Source organism: Oreochromis niloticus, linkage group LG23 (genome assembly GCF_001858045.2).
Source record: "Oreochromis niloticus isolate F11D_XX linkage group LG23, O_niloticus_UMD_NMBU, whole genome shotgun sequence".
NCBI classification, from domain to species: Eukaryota; Metazoa; Chordata; class Actinopteri; order Cichliformes; family Cichlidae; genus Oreochromis; species Oreochromis niloticus.
Genome location: NC_031986.2, coordinates 22336261 through 22350613, shown reverse-complemented (window position 1 = coordinate 22350613; position 14353 = coordinate 22336261). Strand labels below are relative to the sequence as shown.

The 14353-nt window shown below is 41.3% G+C and overlaps 1 protein-coding gene across 5 annotated transcripts in view; it reads left to right on the top strand.

The window, feature by feature from the left end:
- The window catches only part of si:ch73-383l1.1 (receptor tyrosine-protein kinase erbB-4), a 354983-nt gene that overhangs the window by 234059 nt on the left and 106571 nt on the right, over positions 1-14353 (top strand). For all 5 annotated transcript variants that reach the window (XM_019351950.2, XM_019351949.2, XM_013276352.3 and 2 more), the window contains exons 4-8: positions 4536-4670; positions 6981-7046; positions 10160-10278; positions 10984-11125; positions 11843-11956. In XM_019351950.2, the coding sequence (XP_019207495.1) occupies positions 4536-4670; positions 6981-7046; positions 10160-10278; positions 10984-11125; positions 11843-11956 (576 nt within the window). The remainder of the gene's footprint in view (positions 1-4535; positions 4671-6980; positions 7047-10159; positions 10279-10983; positions 11126-11842; positions 11957-14353) is intronic.

Genomic DNA, 14353 nt, shown 5'->3' with positions numbered 1-14353 from the left:
TAAGACATTTTATTGCACAGTTTACATATTCATACGTTGTAATTGCTGGCATTGGTTATGCATGTCATGACTGGAAGCTACTCACTCTTTTTTTACAGTAAAATGGTGGTTACATCCAACTTTGACCACTGACCCTTTGGATTGGACTCCTACAAATTGTCATAAGTATAATGTGTCATCAAGACTGCTGGGCAAAAAGTGTTATTTAAGGCCACCCTTCAGACCTTTGTCACTGATATCAATGTGAGTTTTGAGTCTGTAGCCCAAGAATGATCAAACTGCTGTTTGGTAAATGCATTGATGTTTAAATGGCACCTTTCTAGTCCATTTGAACACTCAGAATTACACACTCTCTAGCATTCATAAGCACACTCACACTCCAGTGGATGTCTTGGGAGCAACCAAGGGTTCGCCTTGAACTTTGACACATGAACTGAGTTAGCCAGGGATCGATCTGCTGACTTTCCGATTGGTATTGGATAGACTGTACCGCCTACCACAGTACTTCTGCAGAATAAGAGTGAGCCGATGTCATTAAAGGTGCTCAGATGGTGGGAAACTGAAAGACATGCTTCATGTAGGTCATGTGTTATTAATCACATTTCCCTAATGATAATAAAAAGCAAAATGAACCAGGATTTGGTCCACAACCTTGGTCAAGACTTTAATGTCTGAACAACTGTTCCATGATTTATCATTGCATTTGCTTAATATGTCCAGTTCATTTAACGACCACCACTGACCGGACCAGTTTTCCTGTATCAAATAAAATATTTCTATATCCAGGATCAAAATGATCAAAGTGAACAGAATCTTTCTGCAGTGATTTACAAAATGAGTTTGAAGGTGCATACCGCAAAATGAAGGGAAGATGCATGACTAGGGTTCATGGTTGAGTCAGAAATAGCATATAAAAAGAGGAGGGCCTGGGGTGGAGGTGGGTTACAAAGCAGCTTGCAGATGAGCAGTCACTACTGTGTAAAGCAATGTGTTCAATGCAGTGTATATGGGTTTCCTGAATATAAATATACATACATACACAAATATACATTTCTGACATTCAAAAACAAAACAAAAACAAATCAGCGATCAATATAGCCACCTTTCTTTGCAAGGACACTCAAAAGCCTGCCATCCATGGATTCTGTCAGTGTTTTGATCTGTTCACCATCAACATTGCGTGCAGCAGCAACCACAGCCTCCCAGACACTGTTCAGAGAGGTGTACTGTTTTCCCTCCTTGTAAATCTCACATTTGATGATGGACCACAGGTTCTCAATGGGGTTCAGATCAGGTGAACAAGGAGGCCATGTCATTAGTTTTTCTTCTTTTATACCCTTTCTTGCCAGCCACGCTGTGGAGTACTTGGACGCGTGTGATGGAGCATTGTCCTGCATGAAAATCATGTTTTTCTTGAAGGATGCAGACTTCTTCCTGTACCACTGCTTGAAGAAGGTGTCTTCCAGAAACTGGCAGTAGGACTGGGAGTTGAGCTTGACTCCATCCTCAACCCGAAAAGGCCCCACAAGCTCATCTTTGATGATACCAGCCCAAACCAGTACTCCACCTCCACCTTGCTGGCGTCTGAGTCGGACTGGAGCTCTCTGCCCTTTACCAATCCAGCCACGGGCCCATCCATCTGGCCCATCAAGACTCACTCTCATTTCATCAGTCCATAAAACCTTAGAAAACTCAGTCTTGAGATATTTCTTGGCCCAGTCTTGACGTTTCAGCTTGTGTGTCTTGTTCAGTGGTGGTCGTCTTTCAGCCTTTCTTACCTTGGCCATGTCTCTGAGTATTGCACACCTTGTACTTTTGGGCACTCCAGTGATGTTGCAGCTCTGAAATATGGCCAAACTGGTGGCAAGTGGCATCTTGGCAGCTGCACGCTTGACTTTTCTCAGTTCATGGGCAGTTATTTTGCGCCTTGGTTTTTCCACATGCTTCTTGCGACCCTGTTGACTATTTTGAATGAAACGCTTGATTGTTCGATGATCACGCTTCAGAAGCTTTGCAATTTTAAGACTGCTGCATCCCTCTGCAAGATATCTCACTATTTTTGACTTTTCTGAGCCTGTCAAGTCCTTCTTTTGACCCATTTTGCCAAAGGAAAGGAAGTTGCCTAATAATTATGCACACCTGATATAGGGTGTTGATGTCATTAGACCACACCCCTTCTCATTACAGAGATGCACATCACCTAATATGCTTAATTGGTAGTAGGCTTTTGAGCCTATACAGCTTAGAGTAAGACAACATGCATGAAGAGGATGATGTGGACAAAATACTCATTTGCCTAATAATTCTGCACTCCCTGTACATTCATATATTCTGTCCAGTCTTTGCTTTCCAATTTCTGGCAATTGAACAATGGCCCCATGCTTGAAAACAGATTATACATAAATGAAATTAAAGGAAAATTAGTTGAACCTTGCTTGTTTGTGCTTCACAACATTTGTACACAGCGTTAAAAGTGCTTTATGTGCCTGTCAAACACACTGCACAAGACCTGCTTTTTAGAGTGCCGGCCTTTATTTATAATGCCGAACCAATACTATGTCTTTTTTCAGTTACTGGACAAAAAAGCCTTCAAAAGCTTTTCAAGGTGTTACCCTAGCATAGCACACCATTATAAATCCTCACTTGCGGCTGCAAAATATGAGAAGCAACATCTGCTGAGTCTGTAGTTTGACATAAACTAAAACATCCTTCAGAAACTTCAAGGGTTTACAGTGTTTTTATCTCATAAGCAAGACACGTAACAATCCAGCGAGGGATGCTCACTTCTAGCCAGTTGTAAAAAGAGGTCATTTTCAAGCAAAGTAGGGCCCTCACCCAGTAGTGGTGGAAAGATGCCTGACACAAGCAAATGTCTGATGAGCCTGTGTGTGTAAAACCTATAATCTTGACCTGTTATGTGCTCCCTGATGACCTTGACTATGTGCACAGTATGTGTGAACTAATGGGTTGTTTGTTCAAGGATCTTTAGAGGTGTGAAGCGGCTCAACAACAAAGCCCTCTATCACATGAAGGAGACTTAAGGGAAAACACGCAATGCACATATGGACACATCTCCCATCTGAAAAATAATTAATGGTTCGGTAACGGATGGCCGTACATTTCACAGCTACTTTTGAACGCTATCAAAGCGTGCTGATGGTGCAGTCCATGTGCTATTTGAACAAGCTTCTTCTTCCTTTTTTTTTCTCTCCAGCCGCCATCCATGAATGTAAAACATGCCCAGATAAATCGTCCATTGTGACGGGAACATGATTACATGAAGCTGCGGCTGTAGGCCATTCAGCAGGCAGACAGAGCGCCATGTCACCTCTAAGAGAGCTTTGAATAAATGTCCCCGTCTCCACCAAGGCCCACTTCTTTAATCAGGGTGTCGGATGGTAATGATTAGCTTCCTGTGTGTGTGTGTGTGTGTGTGTGTGTGTGTGTGTGCACTTCTCAGCAGCCGAATCATAAGCGCACGCCGTTAATAATCTGCCTGGAGAGACAATGCCCTTCTTTACCTTCAGCTAATCCAGCCCTAATCTGAAGCACATTGTTGCTTCTTTTTTCATTATTAAATTTCATTTATTTTGACAAGTACTTTCATGGAATCATATTCAAGGAGACGGAGATGCAAGATGATTGTATCTAAATCCCCCAACTAGGTTAAATTATACAGTCGGCTGGTGTCCCAGAGAGAAAGAAACACTGATGGGGGCTGTTGTTTCCCTTCTGCTTTGGGTCATAGCTCAGGAGGGGGGGATTACTGCAGCATCATTTCATTCAGTCTCTATATCCAAAACCTGGATTAGTAACAGGGAGAGGGATTAGAATTTATTATCACCATCCATGCTCAGGCATCTGTTAAGGGCACTGGTCCTTGAAAGGAAACATATTTTTGCTATTAAGCAAATGCTGGTTGAAGTGCCTGCCTTTGTCTTTGGTGTGTTGGCTCTCACTGTGGAGTAGGTCACGAAAAGCTCCAGTTCCAGTTATTTTCTATGAGACAGTTTGATTGTTTGGGCCGGTTAGGAGCCAGAGGGGGTCTTGAAGTTAATAATGCAACAATAAAAAGAAAAAAGTTTCAAGATTTAAGTGCATCTAAACTCCGAAGCTATGCGCTTTCTCTGCTCCAGTTTTAATTAACACAACAAGTATCATGTCTGCCTGTGACATTCAAACTCATTAACTCTGAAGATAAATGAAATTACTTAATAATACTCAGCGCATAATTAGGAAATCAGACTGGCGTATAGTAGGAGTTTCTTTAAAATCCATTTGCTTATTTTCATGAGGTACTCTCTATACAAATATCTTTGGACTTGGCATAGAATATCTGTGTGCATTTGTCAATAGCATTTATCGTCATGCTCAGATGCGCTTCAGGGAACAGCATATGCAGCGTGGTACTTTGAGACAAAGAGAAGAGTTAACCTTGAAGTATTGATTTTCTGCCATCGTGCACATGTACTCTATATCCACGGCTATGCGCTCATTTGTCTCTTTCTCTCTCCTTTCTGTTTCTCCTTGTGCAGAGATACTGAATGGGGGCGTTTATGTTGACCAGAACAAATTCCTGTGTCACGCAGACACCATCCATTGGCGTGACATTATCAAGAACCCCCAAGCTGAGCTGCTGGTGGTGCCATCCAACAACAGCAACAATGGATGTGAGTACAGAGTGAGGGTGAAAACCAGTAGAACCAGTAGTTTTTGATTAGATTAACCTTCTGACCTCTAAGTCACTGGTGATGCCCCCAAGCTATGAACTCTAAGTTCTTGTTTTAAAGAAGAGGTAAATGGGATTTTATAGGCTCCAGCACCCCGGTAGACCTGAACTGGATAAGTAGAAGAAGATGGATGAATGAAGGATGGAGGTTTTGGAACAAATTGGCAAGAAACTATTAATCCACATAGCCAAAAGTATGCATACAGACTCAAATATATACATACATTCACTTAAATCTTTTAATAGGTTGGTGTTGAAAGTTCAATAATGTCTTTTAACTCAACAGGACCAAGCCCTGTAAACTTCTCATTAGTGATCATGATAGACTACAACTGGTAGTTTCTCTTTGCCAGGATAAAAAAGGTTTGTTTGACAGCATCAATGGGATTAAACACTACTCAAAGCAATGGGAAAGTCCAATGAATTCAGTGAAGCTCTAAGAAGAATATTTGGAAATTTACACAGTTTTGGAAGGTCTCTTCCCGCCATTTCTAAACAACTGCAGATTCCAAAATCATAAAGTCATTAAAGACGTGTGCTACACAGTCATTCCACCCTGGAAATAGAACAAAATTACCATGACATTCATGCCCATGATGAGTGGATGTAACCTGATCACAACTGTATATACGTCATATACAGGTTTAATATGACAGATATACTTAATCTCAGGCACTGGAACCAAATCCACAGCTGTTCAAACCTTCTGTTTGCGTGGGGCAGCCAATTATAAGAAAGCTGGCTTAAGGAAAAGTTAAAGGAGTCATATAGGACCGTTTCAGCCAGTAAATGAACTAACAGGCAGCTGCGCTGAGGCCCAGTATAAGATACCTAAGGGTCATTTTAACTGTGAATCATGCAAAGCTTCTCTACTAGAGTCCAAGAATGAAAATGTGAAGCAAGATACGAATGTAATAGGTGCCCTTTAAAGTATCGTCAGTGAAATGTTAAAGTTGCACATTCCAACATACTGTAGACACACACACACACACACACACACATCCAGCAGCAGTCACGCCCTATCACTTTTTATTCATTCTGTTTGCCTGGCGGTCATTTGGAAGCAAAATCACATAGTGTTAGATCAACGTGTGAACCTTTCTATTGTAGTGGTATGTTAACGACTTTGCAGCAAGGCCCATGGAGCTGCTGTCTGCTGTGCTCTTTTTAAATCTCAGTGAATCTGACAGCTGGTTTGAAGCTGCCCACTTCCCTTGTTACCCAACCGCCTCACCCCCTTTGTGGTCCCGGCTGTCCCTCAGCTCCCTCTGCTTTGGCCATAACAGGCGTCAGTATCCGGCGGACATTCTGTCAGAGGAACTGGCTGCTAAAGACAAGTCTTTCAAACTTTTCTGCGCATTTATGGGCAAGCCTTTTGCTCATTTTGAGGGATGGAAAGCAGTAAGTTTCTTCAGGGCCTCTGTATCAAAACGTGTCAGGGTGAACAATGGGGACAGCTGTGGCACCGAGTGGCAGCAAAGACATAGACAATGGGGCAAATGTTGAGAGTATCTTTGATGAAAAGGCGTTATGACCTTTTTTTACACTTTGCAGAATGAACAGAATACAATCTGACTAGCATGAGCAGGGATCAGGACATCATGCAAAGCCTGTTTCTAGACAATAAAGGTTGGGGAAGACACTGTACAAGTACAATGTGCGTGAAACATTGCTATTTTGTTGACGAGATGCCACTGATGTAGGAGGAAGGGGATGAAAAGAAACAAAGAACAGAGGAGGTGGGCCAAAAATGACAAGAGAGTTTGTGGGAGTGGAGGTTGCCAAATTGAGGCCCTTTGCCAAGTTGTAGTTAGTATTTAACATTAACAACCCCACAGTGGGAGTGGTTGAAGGGGCCGGGTGACAATCTGCCTCACTATTCCACTTACTCTGTAATTAACCCATAGTCAATTAAGTCTTGATGATGGGCCACAGGCAGATGAAGGCTGTGAATGCTCTGTCAGGTCCCACTTTGCCTGCTAGCTCTTGACGGAAGGGAGAAGAAGCCTGTCTTTCATGCTCATGTTCCTCACAGGCCATGAGTCGCCACAGTGACTTGAAATCTATTGTTGGATGAGCGGAGGAGATTCGACAGTTCTGTCACTGTCATTAGTCAAGCAGTTTTAAGGGCATGCACGAGCGAACGATTAGGTGTTTGATGTGTGTGGGGGCAGTGTCTTCAATGTGTGTTTGTGTCAAAACTATGTCTGAAGTTTGCAGAGAGTTCTCTGATGTCCGCTGTCTTTTGCAGGCAGACGCTGTCATCGCTCATGTAACGGACGCTGCTGGGGCCATCAGGAGGACCAGTGTCAAACTTGTGAGTGCACTACCGCAGTCCCACCTCAAAACGCTGATTCACACGTGATGTAATGTATTGGTTTCCCAGTATAAAATTGAAAATTCTTTCCTATTGCCCTTTACTGATGTCACGTGCATGTGTAGCTTTACTTCTTTGCAGATAAGGCCAACTAAAGTCCACATTAGGTGTTGGATAGTTTAATGTAAATCACAAGACTTTTACCCTGCAAATAAGGGGTGGATCAACTTGGCCAACAATCCCTGAACTTGCTCGTTAAACAAACATCATCCTTTGGGCTGGAAAACCTTTTCACAATAATTACTTATATTGAAAGCTCAATTTTCCATTTGTCTACGGTGCCAAGTTATAAATCCCACTCTGATAACACAACTCCAAAGCTACACCCTTTATTGTAAAGGTAACACTGTGGACCAGTGGTACATGTTTTGAAGTTAAGAGTGGTGTCAAATAGCTATGCACAGATAGAGACAGTCATGTGAAAAAGAACGTTTTCACATTACGTGGCACTGTGAGGTACACCTCATGATTCGGGAGCTCGCAGAACCACCTTTAGCTGCAGTAACTTGAAGTAATACTTTTCTGTATGACTTTATCAGTCTCATCATTTTGGATGAATTGTGGCCCACTCGTCTTTACAATGTTGCTTCAGTTCATTGAAGTTTCATTTATACATAGCTGGACTTTGACGGGGCCGCTGCAGCACCTTAGTTTTTATCTTTTTCAGCCATTCTGTTGTAAATTTGCTGCTTTGCTTTGGGTCATTCTCCTGTTATATGAGCCAGTTTGAAGTAAATTTAAGTTGTTGCACTCACATTTGACTCAAGAATACTTTGGTATATAGAGGAGTACATGGTGGATTCAATGACTTTAAGTCGCCCAGGTCCTGTGGCTGCAAAATAAGCCTGAATCATTACCCCACCGTCAATCAGCTGGTGAGGTGTTTGTGCTGATATGCTATATTTGGTTCTGTGTATCATGACCAAACATCTCCACTTTGCTATCGTCTATGCGAAGGACATTGTTCCAGAAGTCTTGTAGTTTGTTCACTTGCAACTTTGCAAAGCTAAGCTTTACTGCTATGTTTTTTTAGAAAGAAGAGGCTTTCTCCTGAAAACAAGTCTTTTCCTAGTTGTACTGTTATGAACTTGAACATTTCAGATGTTAACTGAGCCCTTTAGTGAACCAAGTTTCATCATGGTAATGGTGTTTTAGATGTGCCTATATGTATTTTTGGCAACTTGGACAAAACCAAGCTAGTTATTCCCTAAGATAGGCTAATAGTGTTCTAGATCCAATGCATTTCATTCAAACACATATAAAGTATATCATTAGATTTAAGTGAGAAAGGGTCAGTTTGTGAAGTTTACATGTGTTATGTTCATTTTAGTAAAAATTTAGACTATGAAACCTAGCAGTTTATTGCCAAGCTAGGCTAACCTTACCCTGCAATGCAAAGGCTTGGGGCTAATATCAATGTTCTTAATCTTACAGTCATGAAATGTTGTTTGAAGACATTATTTCTCTCTGATTTTGCAGGGCTAAGCTAGGAACAACCAGGATTTTTCTTTTCACTTCAGATATTGACAGTCTAGTGTTATGCCAGTAAGCTATGCTAACCAACCTACGACTCATTTGCCTAGCATAAGTCATTTCATTCAAAAAGAAAAAAAAAGTGCCCCCACACAAACAGTAATTCATTTTACAACTGAAATAGTTTTTCAAAATCTATTTATGTAAAGTGCAACAGCAGAACCCAACATAAAACACTGAGAAGTAGGCTAATGAAATTCTGTTAAATCACTTATTCGTTTAAGGCCAAGTCACCCCTTGTCTTTACTGACAGGCAGGAGAAAATTAATGATACTGTAAAATCTGCTTTAAAAAAATCTATAATCTGCAGTAATCTGCTTTGGCATAGATTTGCTATTTAAGCTTCATGAGCACTATCCTATTTTTTCTTTTTCTTCTCATTTTTATTGAAATTGGACACCAAACTTATAGCCAATATCAAGAAAATGTATTATTAATTATAGAATGGAAATAACTGTTCATCACTGTGTAGCAATACTTGGCACATAACAAATAAAAGAAAAAAATTAAGATACCAGAGGAAGGAGTTTAACTAGAGAAATGTTTGTCGTTCATATAATTACAGGATGTTCCCCTCATGGAAAGACTTAGAGAGGGGCTGGCTTGTTTTTCTCAAACTAACAGACTAATAGATTACAGAGGATTGTTGGTTTTTTTTCACTGCTGCATCATTATGTTCGCAGCTCAGCACAGAGTGAGCACAGCAGTTTTTAATGCCTGGGCTTCAAGCTCCTGCTGACTCTCTGGCTGGTCTGTCTCCTTCTTTATCAATACTGTGTGGGAGACTGTCCTTTATCAAAAATGTTGGCTGATGAAATGGGGACAAGCTACACATTACTAATGATACTTACACAGCTCCCGTTAAACTAGTTGAAATAAAATGCAGAGAAGAAACTGGAATGGCAGTAAATATTTCCCTGGTTACCGTAAAAATTGGCATATCAGCGAGTAAAGCCAGGCTTTCTGGGAATCAGAACAGTTGGATGACGTCTTTGGCCAATTGACTCGCTTGGCTGAAAGCACCCATTGTATAAACACTGATATGGCGAATCTGTGAGATTCTGTTAATTTTTTCCAAACTTTATGTATCTAGGGAAAACCAACTGGGTTTCCACTAGCAAAGCTCCCCCTTAGATTCGTTCCTGGATGCTGCCAAACACTATTTTCAGCTGTTCGGTCTCTGAGATGAAGCTTCGGAGCAGTTAGAGGAGAAGAGTCCTCTTCGAGGGTGTCCAAGGAGGTTCTTGAGACAGAAGACAGTGCTTCATGTTTTTAAAGTACGTCTGTGCTTTCTAGGCAGTGACTCTGTGGTTGCAAACCAACTTGGCTGACCTTTAGGTTGCTGAAGCCCCAAATTTCTTCCTGCCTAGATGTGACTGTGAGCAGTTGTGACTAGAGAGGAAGGTTGAGCGTGGTGGTATTGTCTCTCTTTATGAGTGTGAATGTATGTAGATGTGTGTGTGAGTGTCTGTGTTTGTGTGCCAGACCTTTAAAATTCAGTCTTTCCACTTCCCGTGCAGTGACAAAAACAGTGTGTGCAGAGCAGTGTGACGGTCGATGCTTCGGGCCTTACGTCAGCGACTGCTGCCATCGCGAATGCGCCGGCGGCTGCTCCGGCCCCAAGGACACGGACTGCTTCGTACGTCACACACACACACACACACTTCCTCACTCTTTAACTCTCTTTACTTCTTTTATTTCTGCCTTCAACACACACGTACAGTGACCAAAAAAGAAAGAAAGAAAGAAAATCATCCTATCTACACTCATCCTTCTTCCCATTCCACATCTTTTGTCCAACATCTGTTTGCCATCCTCCCCGCCCGAAAATGATCCACTTTGTTTACCTGCTGATAAATTGTTTGTCATTTTATGGTGCTGTAAAAGTCTTCCACAGCGGCGCTCTTTAAAGGACAAATTGGGGGATTCGGTGTCATAATTAATATCCCTTTTATCACCTCAAGTTCTACCTTTTTCCTCAAACTGGTGCATGACTTGCGCGCACACGCTGACAGGGATGATATTGTAGTTGTAATTCACAGAAAGGCTCATCCAATTCAATTACTGCTGTTTCCGCCTGTGGCCACAGACGACAAATCACTTAAGAGGTTTATGGGAAAACATTTCACCATTTACATCATGGCTGTGGATCAATGGCTCCAATTTTTCTCCCATTTGGCGTTCAAAGAGACAAAGGAGGGCCGCATGATTCGCATGTCGCAATCCCACGTAAAAATGAAATGCTGCTGTAATACTCATTCGCTCATGGTGACTTATGCAGGAAAATCACAGCCCTCCCCGTTTGCCTTCAACCCAGCTCACTGCGGTTGTGTGCCCTCTGCAGGCTTGCACCAATTTCAACGACAGCGGGGCCTGCGTGACACAGTGCCCTCAGCCCTTTGTGTACAACCCGACATCCTTCCAGTTAGAGCACAACCCCAGGGCGAAGTACACCTACGGAGCATTCTGTGTCAAGAAATGTCCACGTAAGTCTGCACCGAGTTCTCAGCGAACGCAATGCACATCCAAGCAGCTGCAAAATGATCTAGTGTATGTGCCATTACACAACGCTACGCCGCAATAACATAGATGCTGATAATGACGCTCGTAAATAAGTCTTTGTTTTTTGTTTTTTAGACTCTGTGCTGGCGTCTGTTGATGAATCATTTATCCCCTGTCAATCCTGAAATTGGACTCCAGACAATTATTTCAAGTCAAGATAGATTACTCAAACATAAATCAAACATAAATAAAGTGTGTATCTCAATCAGCTAGTTGCTACGCCATCTGCTTCAGCTTCTGGCAGCTGAAAAAGCAAATCTTAGCTCTTTCTGTCACGGATGTACAGTCACAGTAGTGCAATATTTCAGCGAACGTGCATTAAAATTTGAGCGACATCAAGAGACTGCATGTTCGACTTCTACTGATCATCAGATGATCATACCACAGTCCGGCTTTCCTGTTTCTGCAACCAAGTACTTAGCTGATTCATTACTGTTTCTCACTGATATAGACCATTAGTTTTGATCATTACACAAATGTGATTAAAATACAATCAGTTTCATACAATTAGAGGGGTCCTTCCAGGAATTTGTTTTGATTTTTCTAGTATTATATTTCAAATTTACTGTAGGGATTGTACGCCGTAGGCTAAAAGACTGGTGAAGTCCTCTAATTCAGATTTTTGCTGCTTTTTCTATCAGATAACTTTGTCGTGGACCACAGCTCCTGTGTGAGAGCATGTCCCAGCAACAAGATGGAAGTGGAGGAGAACCGGATTAAAATGTGCATCCCTTGCACAGACATCTGTCCAAAAGGTAAACCCAAGCAGCGATTTCTGAAAATAAAGTGCGAAATATATAGTTCCTTCAGTCAGCTTGTGCTGAATGTCATATTAAAGTGTTTCATGCCTCTTAAACATGGTGGACCAGTTCTGTGTGTTCAGTTCAGTTCTACTGAAGTAGAAGCCTAGCATACAGCTAGCAGGGAAGTTACTAAATAAACAAAATGAAGCTTAACCCTAAAGAAAGTACATAAACAGGAAAGCTACAAAACAATTCGCATTGCCTTTTGGAGACAAAAGTGCTAACATTAGCTTATAGCTTAGCAAACCACCCTCTGGCTCTAAAAAAACAAGATAGCAAAAGCTACAATGCTAAAGTTAAGGTGCATATACAAATCTGTGGTTAAACCAGGTGATTTCAGCAATAATAGTTCATCTTTAATTTCCTGTATGTAGAAACACAAGACGGACCATACAGTAAATAATGACAGAGCAAGATCTGACCTATACAGTCATTTTCAGTCAAAACGGAAGCTAGAGCAGCTGTTCATCATAAATACTCTATGCACTTGTAATGCAAGATTTTTCAGCTTTTATTGTGCATAGCGACCACTGTTAACTGCTCAAAAGCTTAATCTGTAATAGGTTCAGGGCTCTGATTTGTCAACTGTTCCCCCAATCAGTCGCCCAAAGTAAAAAAAAAAATAAATAAATAACCATATTTCTATCCCAAGGGAAAAATTCCCCAATCGAGTAGTTGCTTGAGATTGGCAGTTGCTATGAAACCGATTGCTAATGTCCCAATCATGAAGCCATAGAGACCAGTCAGTGATGCAACAACACTGAAAACCACTAGCAAAATGCTGTGATTGCTCATCGTTTCAATGGAAGATGCAAACTTGTCTGCAAACACTCACCAACTACTCTCTCAGCAGCAGTGAAACTATAAAAACTGATCCAAACCAGAAAATGAGAACATTCATCTTCAAAGTAAAAGTTGTGTAATGTGCTGATGGCAGCAGGGAAACACAACTTTTGCTGTGTCCTCAGAGGGTTTCCATTTACTTGTGGGGATCTGGTTTTGCTTATGGTCGGACAGTAGTTGGACAGTTTTTATATATAATGCTGCATCTTCCATGCAAACTATGGGCAACTGCAGCAATCTGCTTTAAACAAAGGTAATCCCAAGGATGACTTTGGTGCCGCACCCTCCAACAACCACACACCAAGCTGTCAAGGAATGCACCGACTGGTCTCTAAGCCTGTGTGACTGAGGCCTAAGATGGATGATTGAAAAGTGTGGCCAAGGTATATTTCTGTCTCATGGTTTCTCATGGTTTCGTATTAATTGACACATGGAGTAACTCAATAGTCACCCTGGGGTGTTTTATTGCCCGTTGGCTTGGGTAGTTTTGGTTTAGGCTGTCAAATTTGTGCTAGTGAATGGATAAACCATGAAAATGGACAGATTCTTATCTTTTTATTATGATAGCAAAACAATAATGTACGGCTATAATGTGCAAATCAAACAAAGTGAAGTGATAATCTGGTTTGATTCTCATTTTTTCCCCCTGCTTCTACAGCTACCTGGCTCACTGCACTGCATTTACTGTATGTACAAGAGCTTATGCAGTTAAAACATTTTAATCTAATAGCTTTATGCTAACAGTGATGATACCAAATCAACACGAGCCCAGAGGAATCACTTAAAAAGCTTTATATAAGAAATGTAATTTATTTTCACGGGAGGCAGCTTAGTTTTTTTTATGTTACCGTGAATGTACTTACAGCTCAGATATTGATTCCAGCGACCCTTCCAAAATCAACATCTTCTTTCCTTTATGAGCCACGCTGTGCAGCGCTCACATCTGTAACATTCTCAGCAACGCAGTAAACTTTATCTCATTTTATTAATGAAGTCTTTTCTAAACCTTCCATATTGTTGATTTCAAACATTAATAGTTAGGCCCTAATGCAAAATTAATCTCTGCGCATTTCATTAAAGGGGCTTTGGCTACATGACACTCATTTTCTCTTATCACTGCAATGCGTATCCAGTGCATACTCATTACATCCTGTTGGAAGTTAAATATGGCATAAATGAAGGTCACGTGTTTGATCCCCACAACAGTCGACATGGTAATTAACACAAAATAGTCTCATAATGAGAAACTGCTCCTACCTGCTCAGTAATTACAAGTCGTTTTGCTGGAAGACCGTCCGCTAAATGCCTAAAATGGCTAATGTGAAATTAAACAGCATTACTTCAGTTCAATACAGAGGATTAGCCCCGTCATCACATTGTTCTCACAAAGGTAACTGATCTGACCTTTCTCTTCGGAGGCAAGGCAACAGTGTTTTTCTTCAGGTTCCATGTATGGGCTGTGGCATCCATTGATTGGCTAATCCCTTGATTACATCGTCACATAGC